At 52.9% G+C, this 24,827-nt stretch overlaps 4 protein-coding genes across 22 annotated transcripts; 2 read left to right on the top strand and 2 right to left on the bottom strand.

Annotated features, from left to right (window-relative positions):
- Positions 1-31: 31 nt before the first annotated feature.
- On the top strand, positions 32-6,965 carry SRPRA (SRP receptor subunit alpha). The gene is made up of 14 exons (XM_049799694.1): positions 32-238; positions 786-869; positions 2,002-2,165; positions 2,285-2,445; positions 2,580-2,733; positions 3,235-3,388; positions 3,732-3,838; positions 4,035-4,153; positions 4,448-4,534; positions 4,623-4,795; positions 4,891-5,104; positions 5,181-5,344; positions 5,474-5,572; positions 5,915-6,965. Exons 1-14 carry the CDS (start codon positions 113-115, stop codon positions 6,041-6,043), a joined length of 1,935 nt encoding a protein of 644 aa, XP_049655651.1. The 5' UTR covers positions 32-112; the 3' UTR covers positions 6,044-6,965.
- Positions 6,604-18,188, bottom strand: FAM118B (family with sequence similarity 118 member B). 4 transcript variants are annotated; one of them, XM_049799697.1, is made up of 9 exons: positions 18,081-18,188; positions 17,649-17,694; positions 13,435-13,512; positions 11,049-11,301; positions 10,433-10,660; positions 9,019-9,147; positions 8,379-8,664; positions 7,673-7,732; positions 6,604-6,717 (listed from the first exon to the last, which is right to left on the bottom strand). In XM_049799697.1, exons 3-9 carry the CDS (start codon positions 13,503-13,505, stop codon positions 6,647-6,649), a joined length of 1,098 nt encoding a protein of 365 aa, XP_049655654.1. In that variant the 5' UTR covers positions 13,506-13,512; positions 17,649-17,694; positions 18,081-18,188; the 3' UTR covers positions 6,604-6,646. The 4 variants fall into 4 exon arrangements, with proteins under 4 accessions (XP_049655654.1, XP_049655656.1, XP_049655653.1 ...); XM_049799699.1 differs by lacking the exons at positions 13,435-13,512; positions 17,649-17,694; positions 18,081-18,188 and adding an exon at positions 11,670-12,132 and having other exon boundaries at positions 8,379-8,583; XM_049799696.1 differs by lacking the exons at positions 13,435-13,512; positions 17,649-17,694; positions 18,081-18,188 and adding an exon at positions 11,670-12,129.
- Positions 18,189-18,387: 199 nt separating this feature from the next.
- Positions 18,388-24,784, top strand: TIRAP (TIR domain containing adaptor protein). Of its 10 annotated transcripts, none has more exons than XM_049799941.1 (6): positions 18,388-18,556; positions 18,845-18,923; positions 22,216-22,302; positions 22,775-22,842; positions 23,492-24,091; positions 24,196-24,784. In XM_049799941.1, the coding sequence occupies exons 4-6, from the start codon at positions 22,797-22,799 to the stop codon at positions 24,411-24,413; spliced, it is 864 nt and encodes a 287-aa protein (XP_049655898.1). In that variant the 5' UTR covers positions 18,388-18,556; positions 18,845-18,923; positions 22,216-22,302; positions 22,775-22,796; the 3' UTR covers positions 24,414-24,784. The 10 variants fall into 10 exon arrangements, with proteins under 10 accessions (XP_049655898.1, XP_049655897.1, XP_049655901.1 ...); XM_049799940.1 differs by having other exon boundaries at positions 22,170-22,302; XM_049799944.1 differs by lacking the exon at positions 18,388-18,556 and adding an exon at positions 18,566-18,723.
- On the bottom strand, positions 18,953-21,630 carry LOC126038319 (cryptochrome-1-like). 7 transcript variants are annotated; one of them, XM_049799929.1, is made up of 9 exons: positions 21,418-21,630; positions 21,149-21,343; positions 20,951-21,069; positions 20,688-20,842; positions 20,386-20,526; positions 20,099-20,266; positions 19,882-20,022; positions 19,648-19,799; positions 18,953-19,577 (listed from the first exon to the last, which is right to left on the bottom strand). In XM_049799929.1, exons 1-9 carry the CDS (start codon positions 21,621-21,623, stop codon positions 19,163-19,165), a joined length of 1,692 nt encoding a protein of 563 aa, XP_049655886.1. In that variant the 5' UTR covers positions 21,624-21,630; the 3' UTR covers positions 18,953-19,162. The 7 variants fall into 7 exon arrangements, with proteins under 7 accessions (XP_049655886.1, XP_049655884.1, XP_049655887.1 ...); XM_049799931.1 differs by having other exon boundaries at positions 19,155-19,318; positions 19,393-19,577; positions 20,688-21,069; XM_049799933.1 differs by having other exon boundaries at positions 19,243-19,318; positions 19,393-19,555; positions 20,688-21,069.
- Positions 24,785-24,827: the final 43 nt, after the last annotated feature.

Raw genomic sequence — 24,827 nt, 5'->3', positions numbered from 1 at the left:
CCTTTCCCTCCCTTCCGCCAATGGGCGTGCGGTGGGGCGGTGGCTTCCGGCGGAAGCGCGGGGGGCAGTGCGACGTGTGCGCGGAGCCGGGCCCGGCGCCGCCGCCGCCGCCATGCTCGATTTTTTCACCATCTTCAGCAAGGGCGGCCTCGTCCTCTGGTGCTTTCAGGGCGTCCGCGGGCCCGCTGCCGCCGCCACCGCTCCCGTTAACGCCCTCATCCGCTCCGTCCTCCTGCAGGTCTGGGCGGGGCGCGGGCGCGGCGGCCGGGATCACCTGCCGGGGCGGGCGGGACCATCTGTCTGGAGGGGATAGGGGGAGACGCGGCCGGGACCACTTGCTGGGGGCGGGGGACGGACGGGACGGGATGGGATGGGCGGGTAGGGGCCACCTACCTGGGGATGGGGGTGGAATGGGCGGGCCCACCTACCTGGGGATGGGGGGGGCGGTTGGGACCATCTACCTGGGGTGGGGGTGGGGATGACACACAGGTGGGACCACCTAACGGGAGGGGGGGGGGGGGCTGTGGGCACAACCATTTATCGGGGGTGGATGGGATCACTTGCCTGGGGAGGAGGGGAGACACGGGTGGGTCCATCTTGCGGCGGGGGGGGGGATGACTAACCCATTTGGGGAAGGAAGGATGGGACCATCTGCCCAGAGGGGTGGGCTGGGCCCCTATAAGGGGTGCTGGACCACTTTTTTTTTGGGGGGAGGGGGTTGACAGGGATGATGGAGGGGTCTCCTCGCTGCTGGCACCCCCTTTCTGACGGTTCCTCTCCCCTAGGAGCGAGGCGGCAACAACTCCTTCACCCATGAGGCCCTCACGCTCAAGTACAAACTGGACAACCAGTTTGAGCTGGTGTTTGTGGTAAGCGACCCCCCCCCCCCCCCCAGGCACCCCTGGGATGGCAGGTTCCGCCCCCCCCCCCCCCCCCCCCCCCCAGGGTACCCCAAAACACGGAGGGAGGGAGATTGTCCCAGAAAAGGGGTGAAAAAAGCTGTTTAATGCCTTCCGGAAGGGATGAGGTTTTCCGCGGCCTCCCTAAAATCTCGGGGAGAGCGGGGGCTGACGTGGCGAGGAGGCTTCATCGGCGCTGCCTGGGAAAAGGGGCAGCACGCGCGGCGATAACGAGAAGGTTTTTCCTGGCGCCTTCATTAGGAAAAATCGCCCCCGAGTTAGCGTTAATCCGGTCTGGAGAGAGAGAGAGAGAACCGTTATCAGCTCGTGGTGGTCTCAGCAAACGGCTGTTTTAATTGCGTAGGGCTGTACCTCGACTCCCAGAACTGGGTTACCTCCTTCTGGCTCTGGGATTTTGGGGGGATGAGGAGGTGTGAAGCGGATCTCGTCGTTCCTGGCTCCGGAAGAGCCTCTGGGGGGGGGCGGAATCGAGCGGCGATCCCAGCGTAGCCCGCTCCTGTGTGCTTCCTCCCCTGGGAGCTCAGTGGACTTGGGGGGTGGATGTGGGTGTCTCTGGGTCATACGCCACTGTGGTAGCAGTTTATTTTAATCATCTGCGATAGAATTAAAACTCGTTAAACCTCACATAGAAACTGTACGGGCTACTACATGCTAATAAAACTTTTTACTTTGACCAGATCTATTTAAAAAAAGCCAGGAACCTGTCATCAGCTTTACTTTAGGATCTATTTTAATGCTCTTCCTTTCAGTACCTTATCTCTATAAATCCACACAGCTTTCGTTGTGTACCTAAAGATAAGCAAAAGGCTTTCTGGTCTTTCGCTACGTGTCTTTGTTGCCATGAAACAGTCAACCCATTTTTATTGGTGTCGCCTTGTAAAGTGAAGCTCTGGGCTGTGCCCTTTTTTTTTTTTCCTTTTTGAGAGCATATTAAAAGCTTGGGAAGTCAGACTGGAAAACTGAAGCTGGCCAAAATTAAAGAGCTCTGTATTAAATGGGGAGGTTTTTGCTTCCTTGCCAGTTAGATGCTGCAGTTAAATTAGCTGAAAGAGCAACATCTTTTTGCTGTGCTTCTTTGCAGGTGGGGTTTCAGAAGATCCTGACTCTAACCTACGTCGACAAGTTGATAGATGATGTTCATAAGGAGTTCAGAGACAAGTATCGCAATGAGTTCCAGCAGAAAGGCACCCTGGGCCTCCTAAATGGCACCTTTGATTTTAAAGACGACTTCATGCGCCTTCTCCGGTAGCAGAACCTGATTTTTCTCTCATTTCCATTTAGAGCTGAGATAAATGGGGGTGGGTGGGGGATGTGGAGGGGAGGGGCAGAGCCGAAAATCAGGCTAACGGGCCACCTCCCCGCAGGGATGCAGAGGAGAGCAGTAAAGTCCGAGCTCCCACGGTAATGAAGACGTTTGAGCAGTCTCTCAAGTCCCAGAAGACTGTCAAGTGTATGATAGAAACCCGAGGGGAGAAACCAAAGGAGAAAGTCAAGAACAAGAAGAACAAAGGTTCCAAGAAAGAGGGTGAGTTGATAGGAGAGATGTATGGCGGGGGGGAAATAAATATTCCAGAGCTCTGTGTCCCAGCCTGCGCTTTCCCAGTCCTCTCGTAGCACCCAGACGCTGGTCTGAGCTCGTGTCGGGGCTCTTTCCGTCAGGAACTGAAGCTGTTGCAGCACCCGGTAAAGCATCTGTGGGTGACAAGCAGCCCTCCACAGCCGGGGAGAGGGAGGAACTGACCAAGGATGAAATCCTGCAAAAGAACCGTGAGGAATTTTTCAAGAGACACATGAAAGCAGGGGAGAAGTCCAGGTGGGTAACGACGACGTGGTCAGTCTACTCGCGCTGCAAACCAGCTCTTCCTGGTGTCCCTCGGCCATAGCCGAATGTCTCCTTCCTTCAGTGACCCCTGGAAGTCAGATCTTGCTTTCCCCGATCTTATTTCCCTTTTCCTTATTTCTCTGCTTGCTGGAAAGACTGGGAGAGGGCATGCTGGGGGGTCCTGGAGGGGTAATAGAGCCTGAGGAGACCCAAAAACCCAGCGTGTGCCTGGGAAAGGTCCAGACCTCTTTTTGGTGAGGCTTTCCCGTTGTGAGCAAAGGGCAGCGGCATATCAATGTCTGGCTCAAGGTAAAGTGGTCTGATAGAGGGTTAAAGTTCAGATAAATAAACTCCAGAAACTGCATCAGCCAGGTTTAGCCTTAATTTTTCCCTTTTTGGGTAATCTGGGCTTTTAATTTTCACACCTTCTGAGGAGGCGATAGCTGTTGCTTCTCTGCACTGAACAAAATGTGTTTCTGGTCTTTATTTCAGCAAATCTCCAAAGCCCGACGCACAGAAGGAGAAGGGGAAGAAGCCCCGAGTGTGGGATCTGGGGAACTCTAATGCCAAAGTACTCGATTACAGTAACTCCGCTACCAACGGAAGCACGGAGGCTTGTCCCGTGGAGGAATTTGATCCTGATATAGTAAGGAAAACTCAGATCGCTGTGTCTGCTTTAGTGTATTGTTCTGGGATCAGCCGGGCATTGCAAACCCAGCCTGGTCTCCATGGCTGGCCGAGAAGGTATGAGAAATGGGGATCGCGGCACCCAGCCCGTAAAGCTGCTGCCCAGAGAGTATTTTTCTCCAGCTGCAAGCGGCGCTAGGTGGGATCAACCTGCTGAGCCCTTGTGGCAAAGATCTCTGCAGGGCTGCCTCTGCTGCTAACTATAACTGTTGTCGCCTGCCTGCAATGGCGAAAGCGGGCAGGGGGAGATGACGGTAAGCGGTTGCTGATTTTTTCGGGGTGCATCTTTTCCCCTCTCGCAGGCCCTGGGCGATCGAAATAGGGAACCTGGCCGCCTCTACGACCTAGAGTACGAAAGCGATGATGACGCAGAAGAGGAGAAGGTTATTCAGAACCCTTCGAAACCCAGGTAAAGGCTCCTGCAGCCCCTGCGTGCTCCTTAATTTCCCTCCTGTAACTCATCTTCCCGTCTAACCAGTAACACAGCTGGGGACAAACTGGTGTGTTTGTCAGCTGTGTGGTGGGCTCTTCTTGCATCTGGCTGTTGCGTGCCCTACATGACTCGCTCCTCAAACCTAAAGGTTAACTCCTTTGCTTCTCTGCAGCACAAAGAAGGGCGGCCTGGGAGGCATGTTTGGCATGCTGAAAGGCCTGGTGGGCTCCAAGAGCTTGACGAGAGAGGACATGGACCCCGTACTGGAGAAGATGAAGGATCACTTGATTGGTACGTCTGGATCTGCTGTGAGGGGGTTAGTTTGAGGTGGTTTCCTGCGCTCCATCAGGTGGGCCCAGGTGTGGGGTAGCACCCGCGGTTTGAGCCATTCTTGCCCACAGTTACCGTGGCGGGTTGCTGTCTTGCCTCTGGGGAGCCCTTGACAGCGCATCAAAAGGGGGGGGGCAACAGTCTAGCCTGGTGGGGATCCTGCATGCTGACTCCATCCTTACACACGCCGGATGCCGGCGTCAAGGGAACTTCCTCAGTAGCGCTAACTCCCCTCTCTCTATCTCTTTCTTGAAGCAAAAAACGTGGCAGCTGAGATTGCAGTGCAGCTATGTGAATCGGTGGCTAAGAAACTGGAAGGGAAGGTGATGGGAACGTTCACCAGTAAGTGGCCGCGTGGCCTCCTGCTTATGGTTTGGGGCTCAGGAGTGTTCCCCAGGCATGACCGGTTCTCTTTCCATCTCCTTCCCAGCGGTGACCTCAACGGTGAAGCAGGCCCTGCAGGAGGCTCTCGTGCAGATCCTGCAGCCCCAGCGCCGTGTGGATGTACTCCGTGATGTCATGGACGCCCAGCGTCATCGCCGACCCTACGTGGTCACTTTCTGTGGCGTCAATGGCGTTGGGAAGTCCACCAACCTGGCCAAGGTAGGACATGATCCTCTTGGCTCTCTGGGACCAGGGTGATGAGGTCAGGCTGCGGCTGGTAACAGGTTTTTTTTCCAATCTCTTGCCACCTGCAGATCTCATTCTGGCTCATCGAGAACGGTTTCAGCGTCCTCATCGCCGCCTGTGACACTTTCCGCGCGGGAGCGGTGGAGCAGCTCCGCACCCACACCCGTCGCCTCAACGCCCTGCATCCTCCAGAGAGCCACGGCGGGCGGACCATGGTGCAGCTCTATGAGAAGGGCTACGGCAAGGACGCCGCAGGGATTGCCATGGAGGCCATCTCTTACGGTAAGTGGAAAACCAGTGGCGGAAGATGCTGTTTCGGGGGAGCGTCCTGCTTAAGGTTGCCTCCTCATCTCCCCAGCTCGGAACCAGGGCTTTGACGTGGTCCTGGTGGACACGGCCGGCCGCATGCAGGACAACGCTCCCTTGATGACAGCACTGGCCAAACTCATTGCTGTCAACGCTCCCGACCTGGTCCTGTTTGTTGGGGAAGCCCTAGTGGGAAATGAGGCTGTGGATCAGCTGGTGAGTGCTGAGGATTTGTTTCCTGAAAGACTGAGCAGTGGAAAAAAACCCACTTCTGTAGGTTTTAGCAGGAGATTTGGACAGAGGCAGCACCACAAATGCATTTCTTGGATCCATTCTCTCCCTCAGGTCAAGTTCAACAAGGCCCTGGCTGATCACTCCATGGCCCAGACACCGCGGCTCATTGATGGGATTGTCCTCACCAAGTTCGATACCATCGATGACAAGGTAAGGAGGCCGTCAAGACGACTCTGCACCACAGAGCTTCCTGCTGGTGACCAGAGCGGGAGAGAAGGGAACCGTCAAAAAACGGGGCACTTCTGCGCTGTTCTGGATGCTGTCCCCTGCTTTGAAGCCATTTAAACAAAACACAGCAGTCTGATTTCAGTGCATGTGGAAAACAGGGCTGTGAGGGCTCTTGGTTTATACGCGTTACCCCAGCGGGACGTATAGGGGCTGTACAGATCCGGAAAGCAGGAAGAGGCTGAATGTTTGACGAGCTTTTTGATGTGTTTCCCTGAGGGCGTAGCACTGGATTTGCAGGCTAATGGTGCTTGTTGTCCTCGGCAGGTCGGCGCCGCCATCTCCATGACCTACATCACGAGCAAGCCCATCGTTTTTGTTGGTACTGGACAAACTTACTGTGATCTGCGAAGCCTTAATGCCAAGGCCGTGGTCGCAGCGCTCATGAAGGCCTAAAACCCACCAAATTGCTGTTTGCAGATGTCCGAGAAGAACATGCTTTACCCCGTTACCAACTAGTCTTTCCCGTGTAGCACAGAACAGAATGAAGGGATACCAGCGCAAGGGGTACTTTTTTTGGATAAAACTCCTTTTATCCAGCAAAAGCCCTTACCCTGGGTTCCTTCATTCTGTTTTAAGTGACGCAGGCTCCTGCGCGAGGAGGCTGAATCCAGAGCTTTGTATTGTTCGTGCCGCATGGGGAGGGGCAGGTAGTGCGAGGACCTGCTGTGCTTTTTGGGGGGTTTGAAGGCATTTTTTTGAGCTGCTTTTGACTTTTAGACCAGCTTAGGGAATATGCAGGAGTGACTTTTGTTGGGGCAAGCAGGATAGCTGCTGAGTGGCAGCGTTAGATGAGCTGGCTGTTACTGTCGCTGCTAGCGGTAGCTCCACTGAAGCTGATAAACCAAAAATGGCGATGGCCTGCGCTGGGCTGGAGGGGAGATGCTAAATTGCCTTAAGGTCCCCGTTTCTGTCGTCACCGGGACACCAGAGTAGGGTACCTGGACACCGTGTATTTGGGCAGGAGCTGGAGAGCTGCGGCAGCTTGGTCCAATAACGCTAACTGTGGCTGGAGAAGGAAGGCAGTGTGCTCCTGCGTGGCTCCTGCCTGCTGGCCTTAGCGTTATTTGCTGGTAAAAAGGAAAAAAAAAAATTAATACTGGTAGATAACAGTGGCTGCTTGCTGCTTTCCTGCACCCTTTCTCCCCACCCCCACCCCCCTCGAGTGCCTCTTGATCCCGGTCTGAAGTGCTACACTGAATAATACAAAACTCTTACGATGTCTTGTAGCTCTGTATCGCAGATGTGCTATAGTGCAATAAATTGAATGCTGTCTGCTAAGAGACATAATTTATATAAAATAAACTTCATAATTTGTTCTCTGTGTATAAATAACTTGCCTCCAGCCAGGCCCTATTTCCTTCTGGGGGCAGGGCAGGGTGGGAAGACAAACTCCTGCCTGTGTGAGGTGTTTGAGAGGGCGTGTAAATCACACACCAGCCAAATGTTACGTGAACAGGCCTTTAATATAAGCTTCAACATACAAAATACTGTACAGTATAAAGACAGGACTAGAAAACTAGAGCTTCAAGTAAAAAAAAAAAAGCTCAAGTTTCATTTTTTTTTTTTTTAATTGAAAGTACAGAATACAAAAGCACTAGGTATGAAATTAGAGGCAGCTGCAGCTCCTTTGGGGAGATCACGCTCCCCAGGCGCATGCAACCTCGATAAAAAGACAACTACTACGTTAAACCAGGCGCGTGTCCGTCCGAGGAGGCTCTGCCCCGGCCCCTGTTTGACGCCTGAAGTGTCCCGGCTCAGCTCGGTGCGTGCAGGCAGCAGCTTGACAGCAGTGGGCTTTGCTCTTCCCCTAGACTGGCCTTAAATCGCACAGGCCTCCCTGGGAGCTGCTGGCTCTGGCTTAGGGAGACCCTGCCGCGGCACAGATCCGGGGGCGAGGCTGATGCTCAAGTGCTGCATCCTGCGGGAAAGTAAAGGTTCTTCCGAACCTGCCAGAGAGGCCGCTGGACTCCCAGGGAGTTGCAAAGGGGCTAGAAAGCCTCTCGCAGCTCGGGAGAGTCTCACCTTTTATCTCGGTGTGGGCAGCGGCAGAGCCGTTCAGCTGTTGTCCCTCCTTAGGCACACCTAGGAGAGAGCAGAGAGCAATGACCGGGTGGAAAGGCAACCCCGAGGTGACTGCACAGACACGGGGAGCCCCTGCGCAAACAGCAAGCACTCCCAAGCAATATGGGCAGCCTGCTGCCCACGTGCAGTAGTTTCACACGACAGGCTTTCCTGGCTGCGTTTTACCCCTCAGAACGCATGCCGGCAAGGCTCTGGCTAGCAAACTCACTTTTCCCCATTTTTATGATTTATTAGTGAGATCTTGTGTATGTTAAAGCATTAGCTCAGGCTGAGTAGCACGAAGGTCAGCAAGACTGAAATGCTCTTACCGTTCACTAAGAAAGGGAATAAACTGCAGCTGCACATGAAAAATGATGTTTGGATGTGTGGGAAGCAACAGAGCTGTTTAAACTACAAGAACATACAGTGATTTTGTACAAGCCCCAAATTCAGTTACACTTGCAGACAATTTTTTTTTTGGGGGGAAAAAAAAAAAATCTTATGGAATAATATAGCATAGAGAAGAGGGCCTATTAACAGTGCCTACACTCCAAAGTCCACGGTGACAATCAAGATCTGTGCTGTCATATGATAGGATCCCTGAGGTAACTGTGGAGATGGTGGATGTACGCAGACAGCCATCCCGCGCAGCCCGTAACCCCTGTACCTGTTCGACCCCTCATGGCTATCTCGCTCGTCAGCCTCTCAAAGTACTCGGGCAAGTCTGCGTATTCATCTCCGTAGGAAATCACTTTAATCCCTTTGTCCAGCATGTTCTCACGGAGCTTCTTGAACTCATCCACATCTCCCCTCCGTACGAGCATGAAGTGCTCCAGGTCTGACTTGTGCTTGACAGCCTCTAAAAACAGGGCCTGAAACGTGGTGTCATCAACAGTCCAACCACAGCCCAAGAACAGGAATGACTTATTTTCATACAGCTTCTGAATCTCCCGCTTTAAAAAAGGGAAAGATGTTCTCAGTCAAGGCAAGCTTTATCTTCACGTGGCACAAGAGACAGCACCTGCCTGATCACTGATGAGGCTCTGCAGGACTGCCATCACTCAATCGTCCTCAACACAAGTGTGGTGAGGTGTTTTTGCAGCTTAGCAGGCTAGATAATCCATCCCTCCTCTTCTACTTAACAAAATTAAGGACTCTCCCACCACCCTGTGTGAAGCTCAGTCTTTAAACTCAGCTAAGTCTTTGCCTGGTTAACGTATGGGCATGCCAGGGAAGCGGGAGATGTATACACACAACGTATGGGACCCCCCAGCATGCCCCGCAGAGGGAAGGGAAGGCTGCCTCACCATGACCTCTGTGTTGCGCAGCACGTTCTGGTACCCGGCCGGGTGGAGGACTATGCCGCTGGGGTTGGTGTAAACGCCATGGATATGCAGGACGCTAAGCTTCCTCTTCTCTTGTGCCCACTCCAGCACCTGCACAAAACAAACCCCTCCAGAAATGTTAGCAAGTGCGTCGTGTCAGCTTCCACGGTGCTGTTAAAATGCCATTTTGGGGAAGTGTTTCAAAGAGTCAGCTTCTTCCCCATCTTATCTCCTCAAGAGGTTATGAGTCCATCAGCCTCTACATCACGGCCCATGGCTACAGCCTACGGCACTTGTTTGGGTCAACACTTCAGTTGAATGGTGAATGCGATGGGAAGAGACTGAATCAATACACTGGACTCAGCAGAAAAAAAAGGGAAAAACTCTATAAATACTATGTCAGCAAGTTTCTCAAGCCTACAAAGTTTTATTTCTTGGCCCCTTCAGGCTCTGAGAAGCTCTGAGGGAGCTCAACAGCTGACCTTCATTTCAGAAAGCCACTTCCGAGGCTCTTGGTTTACTCCTGCAGACCTTAGCTCGTTTAAGCTTGCAATAATTAGAATGCTTATTTGTAACACTGTAAGTACTTCCAGCCGTGTAGATTAAGAGGTCACGCAGGAAACATGAAGCACAGAAATGAGTCAGAATGAAAACAGACCAAGTACCGCACAGCACCTACATGTGGCGTGTTTAACAAGCAAACAGAAGGACAAGATGCTCTCCACCAGTAAAACCCATGATGGAAAGACGAGGTAGGCAGGTGGTGAAGAGCTGAGGGTTTCACAGTCTGATTTTCTACCTGACTGAAGACCTGGGGCAAAAGGAGGGAGGCTTGTGTGAAGCAAGCGGCTACAAATACAAGAGCATGGCAGAAGAAACTGGAACACACGGAGTGACCCAGCAGGAGCCATCCGACAGTTTCAGAAAGAGGACACGGAGCAAGAGGGAAGCCTCGAAGGCTACAGCCCCCAAAACGCTCTGTCACAAAAAGGACTCTGCAGCACATTATAAAAATAGAAAGGTCAGCTTTGCGTCTCACACGGAGTTTCCTGTGTCGGTTAGAAACGTCCACCCAAGCCTTATGTGGAAGCAAGGCTTGCAGTACTTCAGCGAGGCCAAGCCAGAAGTTTCAAGGACAGAGATCAAAGAAACACCAGGCTTAAGGGCTCGTCCTGAGCAATGGATGTCAGCCAGCAGGCACAGCATTTCAGAAATGAGCATTCGTCTTCATTCCTCTGCTCACTGCCCCAAATGTTTGTCTAGTATCATTTAAATTACTATGAACGTTACAATCCCCTTACGCAGGCATGAGGGCACATCCTGCAGCTGCCACTGTCCTGTGTTGTCTCAGCTCAGCCCTGACAGAAAAAAAAAAAATAGAATCATCATCGTTTACCTTCTTTTCATCAGTCAGGTCAAGAGATTCCAGATGCTTCCCCTGGTGTGCTGCGTACAGTTCCAGCAGGTTATCGAAGTTTGTGGTTAACACAAGTGCCCCATTTTCCATTAAGTGAAGCACAGACTGAAGCAGCTGCTTCCCAGAATCTTCCATTTTAGATTCCAGGTCATCAAACACTTCGTACAAGCAGTCTTTGAAAAAGGTTGAGCGAACATTGCTTGTGCGCTGAGAAGAGGGGACAGATTAAGATCAAAATCAGGCTTCTTCTAGCACTTCGTGCCAAACAACTCAATGAAAAACTACCCGCATATTTCTCGAAGACCTCTGCAAAGCTATAGGTCTTTGCAAGGTTAACACAGAGCACATATTGCACTGAGGCAGGTACTCTCCCCGCCCAGGATACTCCGAGTGAAATACTCAAAAGCTGGTGTCCACAGCAGAGTTATGTCTCAGGAACCTGGCACAATAACTGCACTTGCGGTTCCTTGTAGACAGAGGAATCACTGGACATGGAGGCATGCTGGAGAATCAAATTTGGCTGTTTCCAAAAGCCAAATCCCATGCTCGGGGCGGGGTACCAAATCTTTACATACAGTGCTACAAGCACACTCACCGGAGACAGCTTCTGGATAAGGTCGTGGGCAACATGAACCAAGTTCTTGTCTTCATGGAGACACTTCTGAAACCGTTTGCTCTCTTCATCTTCCAACAGATCAAAGTCAATAGCAGCATCCAGGAGGGCCTGGATTAACCCCTTCCAAGACTTCAGTGCTGGGACCTGGGGAGCAACTGCTGCACTGATTCCTGTCCCGATCACCAATACAAGTTCCCGAGGCTTCTTGGTTTTGAGGCTTGGCAACAGCTTCCTGCGGGAGGAGAAAGTAGCATAGCTGGTACCATGGTAGATGGAAGGATGTCTCGGGTCATGGAACATGCAGACCATGGACAAAGGAGGTACCCTCTGCCTAAATTTTGAGTCAACATGTCCATTACAGTCCTCTGGTAAACAGAGGCTGAAAGGAACAGCTCAGTATCCTTCAAAGACAGCGTGCTGCTCCATGGATCAACATCACAAATGCCCACAGTTACCAGGTATGTAATTACAACATATTTGGCAATTGAGTCTGTTACCGAGACAGTTACTGGGGAAGTCAATACTGCCCAGGAATACTTCCGAAGCAAAGCTAATCCCATGAAAATTTGGAATAAGGGAGGTCTTGTTAATAATAGTTACCTGGAAGCTAGCAGAAAGGCTGGAGACAGTGAAAAAGGTGTGGTGAGCAACACGGAATATGTTGTCAATGGCTGTAGAGACACATACATACTCTTTACCCACCGAGACAAAGCATGCATCGGACCCCCACGCCGGGAGTCAACACAACCATGACTGTGCCTGCTTTAAATAAGGTGCTAAAGAGGGGCCTGAAGACAGCAGCCCCATTCTTCCCAGCACAAAAGGAAGGAAGCGGAGGTTTCCTCCCAGCTCCTGGCCCCTCTTTGCTGAGAAGACCCCTCAGTGGGATGTTGCTGTACCAGAAATCCCTTCCCTGTCACGCTTGCAACATAAGCGGGATGCTCGAGGCCAATCTTTTGGAAACCCAGATGATGGAAGAGAGTCTCACGAAAGTGCTGCGTGGCTATATTCTGCTTCCTCCTCCTCCCCTCTTCCTTATTTTCCTAGCTTTATACCTGCACAGTGCTTTTAAATTTGACGTTTATTATTTATTAAGCAGATGTGCTTCTCCTCATCATGCCTTGCCTAGTGTCAAGCTGCTTTTCTGAAGCAGAGGACTGGCTGCAGCTTCCCAGTGGATGGAAGCAGCAGCCCAGAGAGGCAGCTCATTTGGAAGGAATGTTTTTTATCTGCAAACACGTGATATTTAGTGAGAAGAGGAAAGGAAACCGACACCACACAGATGGAGCTTTGCCTTCCCTCCATGACTGCCTACAAAAACAGAAAAGTTAACCCTTCTCTTTAGGAGGTCTTCACTGTTAGTGGCGATAAATGGGTTTTAATTTTGGGACTGCAAGCCTCACATGCAAAGAATAAATTAGTATTCATGCTAATAAGCTAGTATAAAAACACAACCAGAAACCTAGGCACCGAAGTCCAAAATAATAACAAATACCCAAGTCTTAACATCCTACGCAACACCTCTGAAAGAGGCATTCTGTTCCCATGCTGATAAATATCCTTGTTTCTACCCTGATATCCTCAGCAAGGAAAAAATAATCTCCTGGCCTCTTTTCTGCTCATTCCACAGTCACTGGATCAACCTTGAGACCAGGGTTCCCTCACAGAAACTATTCTCCAGCCCTCCAAAACTTGTAAATAAATCAGGTTAGTGGAAGACAACTCCCTAGATGAATTAGCTGCTCGTTCGCAGATGGCAATGCCTTAATTTCTGAGCCTGTGCTATCGCAGAAGCCACAGTACCAACCTTGGACAGAAAGAATTGTGGCTCTGTCCCAAGTTAGCGTCATGCTCAGGTCCCCGCTTGGAGAACTGTAAGAAGACTTACTTATTAGTATGAGGAGCCTCCAGAGTGGAATTATTTAGCCTTTACCTGCAGCAAAATTGTACTAATTTGAGTAATTGCCCGTCCTCCCAGGAACTGCCATTCCACTCAAGTGAAGAAGCATGACCACCGCATCTGACATGACCCTATGTGTGGACAGGACCTAAGCTAGGGTTAACACCGATCAAAACCACGGAGACAGTACAGTAAAAAACAGCTTTCTGTGCAACCACGCCTCCTGGCTTAGGGGTTAAAAGAAAAAAAACAGCAGCAAAGTACGTTCCGGGCATTAAGGTCTTTGTTCCATGCACCGCAGGAAAACACAGGGCACGGCTAGAGACAATGCGCTTTTCTTGGATCAGCAACCAAAATGACTGCTGGAGCTTGGTGCCAAATGTCATGCTCTTTAAAGAACAATGCAAGATTACAGAAAAAGCTCTTATTATTAGAAGACATTCACTGGAGTATAATTAAATTTACCTGGGCTTTTTTGCAGGTGGCATTCCATCTTCCAACAACGTTTCTTTACCCAGGCTCACGGTAGAAGCCATCCAGTTTCTATAGTAGACAAATCACCACAAGCAAAGTCACTACATAGATGCAACATGATGTGGAACAGACCACAGTTTTTTTCTCGAGCCAGCTTTTCAGAGGCAGATAAATACTGGGTTTTGTTATCTTTATGAGATCACCTTCGGACCAAGAATTGCACCTTTTTGTTTCTGAACTTTGCCCCGTAGCCCTCATCCACCTCCTTAACTTCCTTTACAATGAAGCTCGATAAAATCGTAGGGCTGTTTTGTACAAAACTGGGCTGCAGTCGCCACTGGCAGACCACTGTTTGCCAGACCCTTCATTTCACCTTGGCCATTCATCTTTGCCTGAGAGCCTACATCTTGGAGCATGCGCCCCCCCCCCCCCCCGCCCCTTTCCAAGGCGATGCCTGTTGGCAAACTCTCTGCTTGGGAAAACAGCGGGAGGGAAGAAAGACAAAAAGATTTTTTTTGGCTACAGAAAGCCACCGAGAGCATTTCATTCTCTGGTGATGAAGGAAGGATTATCCGTCCCACCATACGTCTACAGGCAGTGGGATGTGACCTTAAAGCCCACGGTAAGGAAGTTCTATGTCTGAGAACTCTTTCAACAGCCCATGACATAAAATACAAAAGGTCTGCCAGCACACGGTCCTCTCCCACTCTGCCTCTCCAAAATAAGACTATTAAAAGGGAAAGAAAGCAGACAGAACCGTTCACCCTTACCCATTTTTTCTTGCCAATTGTAATGAAGAGTCCAGCAAAAATTCTGGTAGGCAGACTTTTGCCAAAAGGAAATGCTACGCAGGAGCTGCTGACCCCAAATCATAGGTTTTTACAGGTTTTACAGTCTTGGTGAGATCTGAGTTATTTGTTCTATGAGTGAGATGCCTGCAATTGCTTCACTGCAGCAAAGCAGCAGCACTGACAGGGGATACACAGGGCAACTATTTGCAGGTATGAAATCTCAGCTGGGCTGCAAACGTTGGCAGGGATCATTTAAGAAATCTAGATATCCGTCATCTTTCAATGCTGGATGATGAAAACAGGGCACACTGACTCTCGCAGATGCACAGATACAGTATGCCTACCAGCCTTTGACTTCTGAAAACTTTATCATTACAATAATAATATATCATTATTATAACAATAGTATAATAATATTATAACACCTCAGAGAGCTGATCTTCACAATCTGCCTCCTGAAACACCACTTTGCATATGCTGCCTGTCATCTCAAATAATCAGATTTTTATTTTACTGTAGAGCCCCGATTTCGGATAAAAGTTTCAAACGCATTCAGCAGACGAGGAACCAGGCTCCAGCTGACTGCTTGTACCTCCCAGTTTCACACCCTCTGTGCTTGCAAGGCTGAGCCTCCTCCATTGCGCACCCTTTTGAACATTGTACCCTGTGTTTTTCCAACCTGCCGTCGAGCCTGAAAGCACTTTGATGAAGTTCTGACAACAAAACTCTGCAGCCTCCTGCCCTGCAAATGCCTGCAAGCATAAGGCCATGGGGTGAACCATTTCGGGGAGTTAAACCACTGGAAAAACACCTGCTCAGGAGCGGTGTCTCTTGGGGAGGCAGGAGAATCCGTCGGACACATGATCAGTCAGGCGGTAACATCAAACTCACCCCCAGTGAATACAGCCAAGCACGGTCAGGATGGAAAACAACAAGGGGGAAAAAAACCCCTTTTTTTCCTTTCTGGTAGAGCAAGATCTCTCATTTTGGATTAGCTGATTCTTCTGGAAGAACAGGCTGCTTCCATAAAGCCAGCCAAATTTTAATTTGTGATGCAAAGACACTTTAGACGAGCTCGGGACTAAAGCACGTAACCTTCGTTAACTGGAATATTTAAGAAAGAAGTTTGTGTAAAGCAACATGCTGAACTCCCACTGCTGTTCAGGTCTGCCCTCAATCCCCTCTGAGGCAGCACACCTAGTAGCCAAAGGTAAAACCTTCCCCACTTTCTCCACTGGCTTAGTTTAGGGATCTAATTTAAGTTTATATGAGCTTTAGATTTACCTGCCAAGTCTTAAATATCAAGTCTGTTTATAAACTCCTGCTGAGGCCTTCCCCCATTTTGCTTGTTCACCTGCCTGAGCGCTGCTCCCATTTCGCTCATCCTACACATTCGCATTGCTTTAAACAGCAGAAATGGAGTCATCAATTCAATTTTTAAGTGCCTCTAAAGCATTACGGACATTTAAAAAGTCATTTTGAACTTAGGAAAAACCACCTTTTATAATTACAGCTACCAAGAAATGGTTGTCTAATATCATGAACTTCAACCTTCATTTCTATTTAATGCAGATAGCCAAAAAGGAAACACAAAACCAACATCAGAAATAATGTCTAGTCTTCTCCTGTCTCCAAAAATGTTCTTATTTCTGTTCAGAACAAGTCTTGGAGATTCAGCCAAGAAACATAAACCTCCAGATTTAGGCCTGGGGAGAAGGTCTGCTCTCCAGGGGGACAGATCACGCCAGCACAGTCAAGGTAACCAAAATTAAACAGTGTTACCTCAGAGCGTGGCACCACTGCCACAGGGAAAAAAGGTGCCAAGAGGACCCTGCAGTACCTGGCCATGCCATGTAGGCAAGTGCCATGAAGGAGAGGGAGCGACGGGCACTTACAAGATAAGAAGCCTCTCTCCAGTCTTCCTCCTCAAGATGTTGGGAACTTTCCAGCTATTTAGACTACAGGGAGTCAGAGAGAGCGTAAACATCAAACTCTGTGGGTTCTTGGCTCGGCTGCCCTGTTATCCTGTCACAGCGCTGTCTCTCATGGCTTTTACTAATCGTACTGTGCTTATAGAGTCCCTGGATAGGTTTGCAGCGTTCTCCTTCACCCTCCACACTGAAGAAATAAATTAATTTATCCTAAAGCCTTTGAGGTACAGATTTCAGCATTATCTTTAAACGATGCCCAAGTCGCCAACACTGAATAAACCTAACCACAACAATTCCATATGTAATATAAAGAAGACACATCCAGCTGCCCAAAACACAAAGATGTATCCCAGCCAAACCCAAGTGCCTAAATAAAGCCTATGTCAAATTAACGCTGATGCTCACACAGAGTGTGTATTTACAAAACCCTTGCCATAACTACAAAACAGGACTACCCCGCTCAGTCAACGTCAGACCCCAGCCTTCAGAACCACCCCAGGAAATTAATGAGACGTTTTCTCCACTGACTCGCCACCAAAGGAGATGGGGAAGTCACTGCGGACACCCTTTGACTGTCTCCATGCTTAGCAGCTAACATACAAGTAAAGCTACACCTGTACCTGAACATTTAAAGCTTAAGCAAAGCAAAACCTGGGCGCTTCCAGCTCAATGCTGGAAGAGGGGCTTCTCTGGAACAGCCCTCTCAAATTATATAAAGAAGCAAGTACAAATTCATTGCTCATCAGTTATTTTTAGCTTCTTTGAGTGCTGAGAACTACTACCACTGAGGGCATAATTCAGATCTCCTTTTGAAATTAAGGGGCTTTAAGATGTTGGGATAAGACAAACGTTACGTTATAGTTTAAAACCTGCTATGTGTCAACTAGAAGAATCTGAAAGGATGTTTATGAGTTTTCCCTGGCTGATTCCCAAGCTCTGTCCTTCCATGTGGGAGTCACAATTGGAGCAGGCCCGCATGGCTTGTCAAAACTGCCCCAGAAAGGCTTCAGGGATAACGGGGACTGGCAGCGTAGGGAAAACAAGCCCTGTTTTTATTCGCGCCCATGTTATGAACACAAGATTCAGCCTCCTCGGATGCGAGTTAAAATTACACCAGAGGTTTTTATTTAATGCTGCGATTCTCCACGTGCTTCGAGCTCCCACCGGCTTTGTGAAAAACGAGAGGGACTCACAGAGCAAAGCCTGGAAGAGTCCTGCATCCCCACAAACTCACACACAGGTGCCTGCATTGTCTGACAGGCGCTGGGCCAAGGCGTTCAGACGTAGGCTGCCTTCGGTCTGCCCGATTTAAGCCCCAGCAGACGAGGCAGTGGGGCGGCTATCAAGCAGGCCATTCTGCACACAGAACTGGCTTTCCAAGAGCATTTCTGGGAAGCAAACCGAGCCGGACATGCTGCCGAGGGTGGCGGGGGGATGTGGGGGGGTTGCACCTTCAGGGACGCCCGGCGCCTTGAAGCCTTACCTTTCCTCTCCGCTGTGCCCCCTCCTCGCCCCCTCTCACGCTAAACCTGAGGAAAAAATCAAGAACACGGTACTTCAGCAGGCAGGGAGAAGGCCGGGGCTCCTTCTCGGGGGGGGACAAACGTCCAAGAAAATGAATTTTCAAGAGGGCGACGGCGCAGGGTGGGGGGGTGTCTCACAGACCTGAGGTGAAGTTGGGTGTCCCCCCCATCCCCGCCATAAAGCGGCCGCACCTCGACCTCACCCCCGGCCCCCTACACTCCCTGGGCAGCCCCACAGCCCCCTCGGTGGGAGGGGGGGTGGGGAACGGGACACAGGGGGACGCAGCTCCCGCCGCTCTCCGCCGCGGCAGACCTCGGGGCTCCCCTCATGGCGGCGGCCGCCTTCCCCACAGAGGCGCGCGCGACCCCCCCCCCCCCCGCCCCGCACGCACCTGGCGCCGCGCGCCCGGCCCCATGAGGAGACGCCCGGCCGCCCAGCCCCGCCCCGCCCCGCCCCTCCTCGGCGAGGCGGCGGGCGGGGAGACGGGAAGGGATTGGCCCGCCCCCTTCTGCGCCGTCCTCTCATTGGATCGTAGCGGAAGAGGCGGGATTATCACTTTTCTGCCGGCGGCGGCGGCGGCGGGGCGGGGGAGGGAGAAAAGGCGCTTGCGCGAGAGTTCACCTCTGTTCTCGCGATGCTTCTCGCCGCTATAAAAGGCGACGGGCGCATGCGCCTGGCCGTTGTTGCTTGTGGGCGGCGGGGGAGGGTGGTGTGGCGGATGTCTGGCAGGTCCCGGTGTGAGAGGCCGGGGGGCGGGCTTGTAGGTGCGACTGTGCCCCGTTTCCCCTCAGGGGCCTTCTTTCCGCGAGTTCCTTCCACAAACCGCTTGGGTTCGTGTCTGTGCGGCAGCGTGACCAGCCTTGTGAGGTAGTAAAGCAGTGCTTGGCCCTAGCTGGCTGCTGTAATGCTCTCACGTATCTGTGTGAAGGAGTTTGGGTGTATTTTCGAGCTTTTCGGGAAGAGGAGCTGTTTTCTGGCTTTCAGGGTGGCAGTGTATCACTTTGTATTGGCGCCGTAATTGAAGCATGTTGATGGTGGGTGTGTTTAGCAACAAAAGCAGGCTTATTTTCTCATGTGAATGCCTTTCTGGGGGCTAGCTTTGCCCCTGCCTTGCACTCGCCTTAGCCTCAACCCATCTCCTCATACTCTCTGCAGGCAATGGAGTAAGCAGCAGACTTCCCTGTGAAGACCAGCCCAGTGACACCGTATCCAAAAAGCATTTGTGCTGCTGCTGGTGGGTCAAGGCATGTGGTGAATCAAACTGTGATTTCTTAATTACTCTGCTCCCTTTAATAATGATTATATTACCACTAAGATAGGGGTGAAGGTCGACTCAATGGGGTGTTGTCCCTTGGGGACTCGGGTTTGGGGGGCGGCGTTTGTCCTCTGGGGCATGTCCTTGGGTGAGGAGTTGGTTTTTGGGGTGGCGGCAGCATCGAAGTCACCACTGTTGGGGTAGGAGAGGGGAAGAGATTAATGCGAGGCAGTTGAGCAAAATGGGTCAAACCCAGACAAGTAGTGCCTGACCCACAGCTGGGGTTCCCTGTGGGGGTCAGTGTTGCTCGGCCTTGGGCTTTTTCCTTTGTGATTCAGCCACTGAGAGGCCAGCTGCTTCTTCCCGCTTGGTGCCTGGAGGAGAGGAAGGCAGCTGGAGTGGCGGCAGGGTGCAAGGGGAGCTTGATGCCTCCTGGGGGATTCGTTACCTTTCTGGGTGCGGGCTGCCTTCATGCGCCCCAGATTCCTCTTGCTTGCTGCCCCATGCTCCACGATGGGCTGGGGGTAGTGGGTGCCCACCAAGCAGCCTGCCTGTTCCTGCACAGCCCGTGGTGCCTTCCACGGTTCATAGATGTACTTGGCAGGGAAATCCTTGAGGACAGGGAGGTATTTTCTACAACAAGGGGTCAAAGCCATCAAGGAGGCCACCTCCCATTTCACATGGCTTTGGGTTTTGCGCCTACCGAATGTATGCTCCGTCCCGGTCTGTCTTCTTGCCAAAGGCAACAGGTGAGTAGATGTGGAAATATCGGTGGAAGAAGGCACTGCCTGACAGCCACAGCCAGTTGCCGGCATTGAGGGACCAGTCAGCATCCAGCAGGAGCTCCTCAAAGACCTGTGGGACACCACAATGGCGTGGGGACGGGGTCCCCAAGAGCCCGGTGGGCACTGGTGGGTGTTGGGGGTGATATTCTGACCTTCAGCCCTTCTTCCCAGGAGATCCAAAGGTCCCCGCGGGTGAGGAAGCAGGCAACAGCATGCCGAGCAAGGTGGTGGATCCAGCCCTCGGTGCGCAGCTGGGTCATGATGGCGTCGATGAAGGGATAGGCTGTCTGGCCCTGGTGTGGGGTGCTGGGGTCAGGGGTGTCTTTTTTTGGGGTCAGAGGACTCAGGACCTATCACTGAGGGAAATACCTCCTTCCAGGCACAGAGGTGCTGGGGGTTGTTGTCCCAGTCGACCTGCAGGCAGATGGGGTTGCCGACCATCCTGTCGAAATTGGGGATGCCAGCGCCGGCGGTGTAGAAAAATTCCCTCCAGAGGAGCTGCCCGTGCAAGGAGACTGGGGGCTGGGAGTGCTCCCGCTGCTGGCAAAGGCAGGATCAGCCCCTCTGGCTGGGCTGGCAGCTGTCCAGCCCCTCACCCCTTCTGCAGGGTCCCTCTGGCTCAACCTCTGCCCAGCACCCCAAAAATGGTGCCTCACCCTCTGGTAGACCTCGTCCAGCCACCACCAGAAGGTGCGGACCGATAGGCAGCCGAATTTGAGGTAGGGGCTGAGGACTGTGGTGCTGGGGCTCAGTGAGGTGGGCTCCGTCTCGGGCTTCTTGAAGCTGCACAGCCAGGCCTGAATTGGGGGACACACACACAAGGGTCATGTTTTGGGATGGGGGGAGGTGAAGCAGCCCTGAAATTATGGTGATGGGTGCTCAGCACTGACCGTCATGTTTTGGGATGGGGGGAGGCGAAGCAGCCCTGAAATTATGGCAGTGGCTGCTCAGCACTGACCGTCCTGTCCATGAGTGAGTTGAGCCGGGTGAGTGCTGCTGTCTCCCCGCCGGGGTAGAGGTGAGGACCCACCTTGGTGGGGTCCTGGCCCAGCTCCTCCAAGGTGGGGACCCCGTACTCAGTGTCATGGCTGACCTGGCATGGGGTGTGGCAGCCTGCGGTGCCATGTATGGTGGGGCTGTGACAGCCATCACTCCACTCCGGGGTGAACAGTGAGGGAGACGCTGACCCAGTCTGCCACCCCAGGTCCACCCCATGCTCACCCTGGAGATGTTCCAATGTGAGTGTTGGGGCCGGCTTCTCTGGGGGTCCGAGGGATGCCAGGAGGCTCTGCAGGCCCTTGTAGGTCAGGGGGGCTTTGCCATCGTTCAAGGCAAGGACTCTGAGGTGGGAGAGGGAGGGACACGCTCAGCACCGGATCTGGATCCCCTGTACCCCGGGGGACAGCACCAGGCACCCACCTCTCGGTGTTGTAGAGGGTGTGGGACACCTCCCGGATCACCTCCACACCATGCCGTTCTGCCAGCTTGGCCACGTTGGCATCGCGCTGGCGGGCAGAGGGTTCGGTGTCCACCTCGAAGGTCAACCGTGTTGTCCCCCAGGCATGGAAGAGACGGGGGAACACCTCCTCTGGGCAGCCCTGCACCACAAACAGCCTGCCGGGGAACCGGCTGGGCATGAATCCCCTTGAGATCCCACCAAGTCCCTCGGGGATGGCACCAGGACTCACCTGGAGCCCATTTCCCGCAGGCTCCCATCCAAGTCCCGCAGGGCATCGAGGAGGAACCGCCAGGCGTTGGTGCCTGCCCGGCTGCTGGACGGGTCGAGGATGAAGAGGGGATGAAGGCGGTGGCAATCAGCCGCCGCTGCCAGCAGCGCCGGGTTGTCGTGCAGCCGGAGACCTTTCCGAAACCAGTGGATAGCGCTGTGCTGCATGGCTGGAGGGGTCCAGGGGGGATGCAACCTGGGAAAGGAGAGATGGGGTTGCTTTTAGGGAGAAAAAAAATGCCTCGTTTGGTAAATGTAACTCATAAAATAAGTGGGAGCAGCAGAGATGGACCCATCTGGTGTCTGGTTATAAAACCGGGGAGGGAAATGGGTCTGGGCTTGCTGGTGTGCACTGGGGAGGGCTGGGTGCGGTGACGCCTGCCTGGTGACGGTATCTGGCTGGTGGCGGATGTGGGAGGGAGGCCCCGGGGAGGGCAGGCTTCCCGGCCCCACGAGATCACGGCAGACTTCCCCTGCCGGCACTTCCGCATGCCCAGGCAGAGCCTGGACCTGCCAGCAAGTAGGGGGGTCTTGGGAGGGGACCAGGGGAGCAGGCAGTGGAGGGACGGGGCAGGTCCTCCACTCTGTCCCTGGGAAAGCTGGTGGGTGCCCCTGTCTTCCCCTCCACACTGGGGGTGCTCTGTTGGGAACCGGTCCCGGATGGGGAAGCTGTAAGAATGGATGAGTCTCACCATTTGCTGTGGATCCCATTAGGTTCCAGAGTGAACGTGCTGCATCCTACCTCTCCTTTCCCACCTAGGCAATCCTGGAAGATCTTCTTCCTCACTGAACCCAGGGCCTGATGCATCCACCTTCCCTGCTCTGGTGCCCTACTCCTGCATTCCAGGTAGGCATCCCCCAAATTTTCCCCCTACTATTCACCATCCATGCTTGTCATTCAAGCCATGCTCGAGCTTTTTGCTATTACTAACCAGTGGCTCGCTTGGGGAGTGTGGTTTCCGTGGGTATGCCGGATCCTTGCCAGCATTTGCTGTGGTCCTGCTCTGGTTTTTTTTGTGTGTGTGTGGCAGGGGGGGAAGGCGGTTTCAGTGTGACTTGAGATGTTTTATTTCAGAAGGGGTGATGTAAGCAGTGGAAAATGGCAGCGACGTTTGCTCCTGGGGCTTGTCCCTGCCCCATTGCTTCTCCTGGGCACCCCAGACTGTGCCGGGAGCATGATGCCGAGGTGTAGGCCTGGCGTGAGCTGGCAAGGGATGGGCAGGCATCACTGAGGACATATGGATCTGGACATCACCCCAGCTGTCTGGTTTGTCAGCAGCTGGTTGATCCCCACTGATCCTTGCTTCTCCCTTCTGCAGGATCCTTTCCCTGCTGCTGGGAATGAGGATCTCTCCTGCCTGTCAGCTCTCAGCCTCACTCACTGCAGGTGTGTATCTCCATTGGAGAGAGCTGGTAATGAGCAGTAGAAGTGCAGCCAGGCAGGAGGGCTGCTGGAGCCACTGCTTCCAGCGCTGCTTGAGGTCAAAATGCTCCTTCCTGGTAAATTTTGGGGTAGTGGATGTGGAAAACCCTGCTGGGGGTGTTTTTTGGGGCGGCAGGTGAGCAGCCCAGAGCTGCGTGTCCCTGGAATAAACCCTGCTGAGCTGGGGCTGAGACCTGCCGCAGGGCAGTTGCTGCTCTCCTAACTTCTTTTTTTCCCCCCCCTTTTTTTTTCTGCTGGCAGGAGAGGTTTCATGCCAGTGATCGGCGGCTGAGCAGCGTGCTGCCCACTATGGCCAGTGAGTCTGGGCTGAGTTTGTGCTAGGGGTGATAAACCCTCTGGCTCTATCCCCTCCCCACTGAAACACAAGGGTGCCTGTGGGCCACTCACCATGATGCAATAGCATCTGGATTTTGGCAATAGCCGAGGTTTTAGAGGCTGGGCTGGTTTTTGGGGGGGTCAGGGTGAGCTCCTCCCTGGCAGTTTCCATCTGCAGGTGTCCTGCTGAGCTGGCGATGCCATGCAAGCCCCTTGGGAAGCCTGGGGGGAGTGCTGAGCCCCCTCAAACCTCACCACAGTCTCTCTGACTCTACAGGCTGGTTTAGGCGGCTTCTACACAAGCCCAAGCCCAGATCAGTGGAGAGCAGTCTCAACGCTAGCCGCTCTGCTTCATCTTTGCCTTCCTCCTCCTCATCCTCTGCTGAGAGCTCCAGCTCTTCTCCCAGCACAAGCCTGGCCAGGTCTGTCCGCTCGTCACCTGTGTTGGACATCAGTGCCTCGGGCAGCGCCCGGTGGGCCAAGAGCTATGATGTCTGCATCTGCCACAGTGAGGTGGACCTGGAGCTGGTGGAGGAGCTGGTGTCTTACCTGGAGGGTCAACCCGAAAGCTTCCGTTGTTTCCTCCAGCTGCGGGACGCAGCACCAGGAAGCGCGGTGGTGACGGAGCTATGCGATGCCGTGCAAAACAGCCACTGCTGGGTCATGCTCATCACCCCTGGCTTCCTCCGGGACCCTTGGTGCAAGTACCAGATGCACCAGGCATTGGCCGAAGCTCCAATGGCCAATGGGCGCACCATCCCGGTGTTAAAGGACGTGGATCGGAAGGATTATCCCAAGGAGCTGCGAAACCTCTACTACATCTACATGGCACTGAAGGAGAACAGCTTCAGGCAGATCAGAGACACCATCACGCGCTGTGAGTATGCCGTGGGATGGCAGTGAAACATTGCTCTGGTGGGGTAGAGACCATGGGAAGGGACCAGATTCTGTAAAATTATTTAAATAGTTCATTTTTTTTAGATGAATGGGTTGCTAACAGGGCTCACCCGCTGCCTCCACAGACCTCCAGGAGCTGTGCCGGAGCTCCACAGGCAGGACGGAGTAGTGCTGGGAGCAGGCAGAGGTGTCCCCGAGGGTGTTTCGGAGCTGCCGCTGCTGGATCTGGATGCGGCCACATCCTGATGGACCTCGGGCAGGAGGGTGAAGCCGAGCTGCTCGGGACCGGACTTGGGAGCTGAAGATGGGGAGGTCCCCGCACATGTGGAGGGGGGAGACAGTGGTGTGGAGCCTGCTGTATCCTGGTGATGCTATGGTGGCCAAAACCCCCTCGGTGGGGATGGGGACATCCTCTGGCAGGTCCCTGCTGCTCGTCACGCAAACACTAAGCTCTGTTGTTTGGGGGGTCGGTCCAGGGGGTCTTCACAGCTTCGTGTGCCAGTGTCCCCTCGGGGTGAGAACCGGTCCTGGGGGGGCTCTGGACCCCCAGTAAGCTGACATGGCAGCTGCCCCACAGTGCTGGGCTGCAGGTGGGAAGAGGAGGGGCAGGTGCCAGCGGTGTCTTTGCACGGATTTGTTGGGACTATGAAAATGCAGAAGGTTTAAATTTTGAGTTGTGTTTTTCTTTTCTTTTTTTTTTTTAGTACTCCCCCATT

This window comes from Accipiter gentilis, chromosome 5 (genome assembly GCF_929443795.1).
Source record: "Accipiter gentilis chromosome 5, bAccGen1.1, whole genome shotgun sequence".
NCBI lineage: Eukaryota > Metazoa > Chordata > Aves > Accipitriformes > Accipitridae > Astur > Astur gentilis.
The sequence above is the reverse complement of the archived record's forward strand: the minus strand, read 5'-3'. Positions and strand labels throughout refer to the sequence as shown.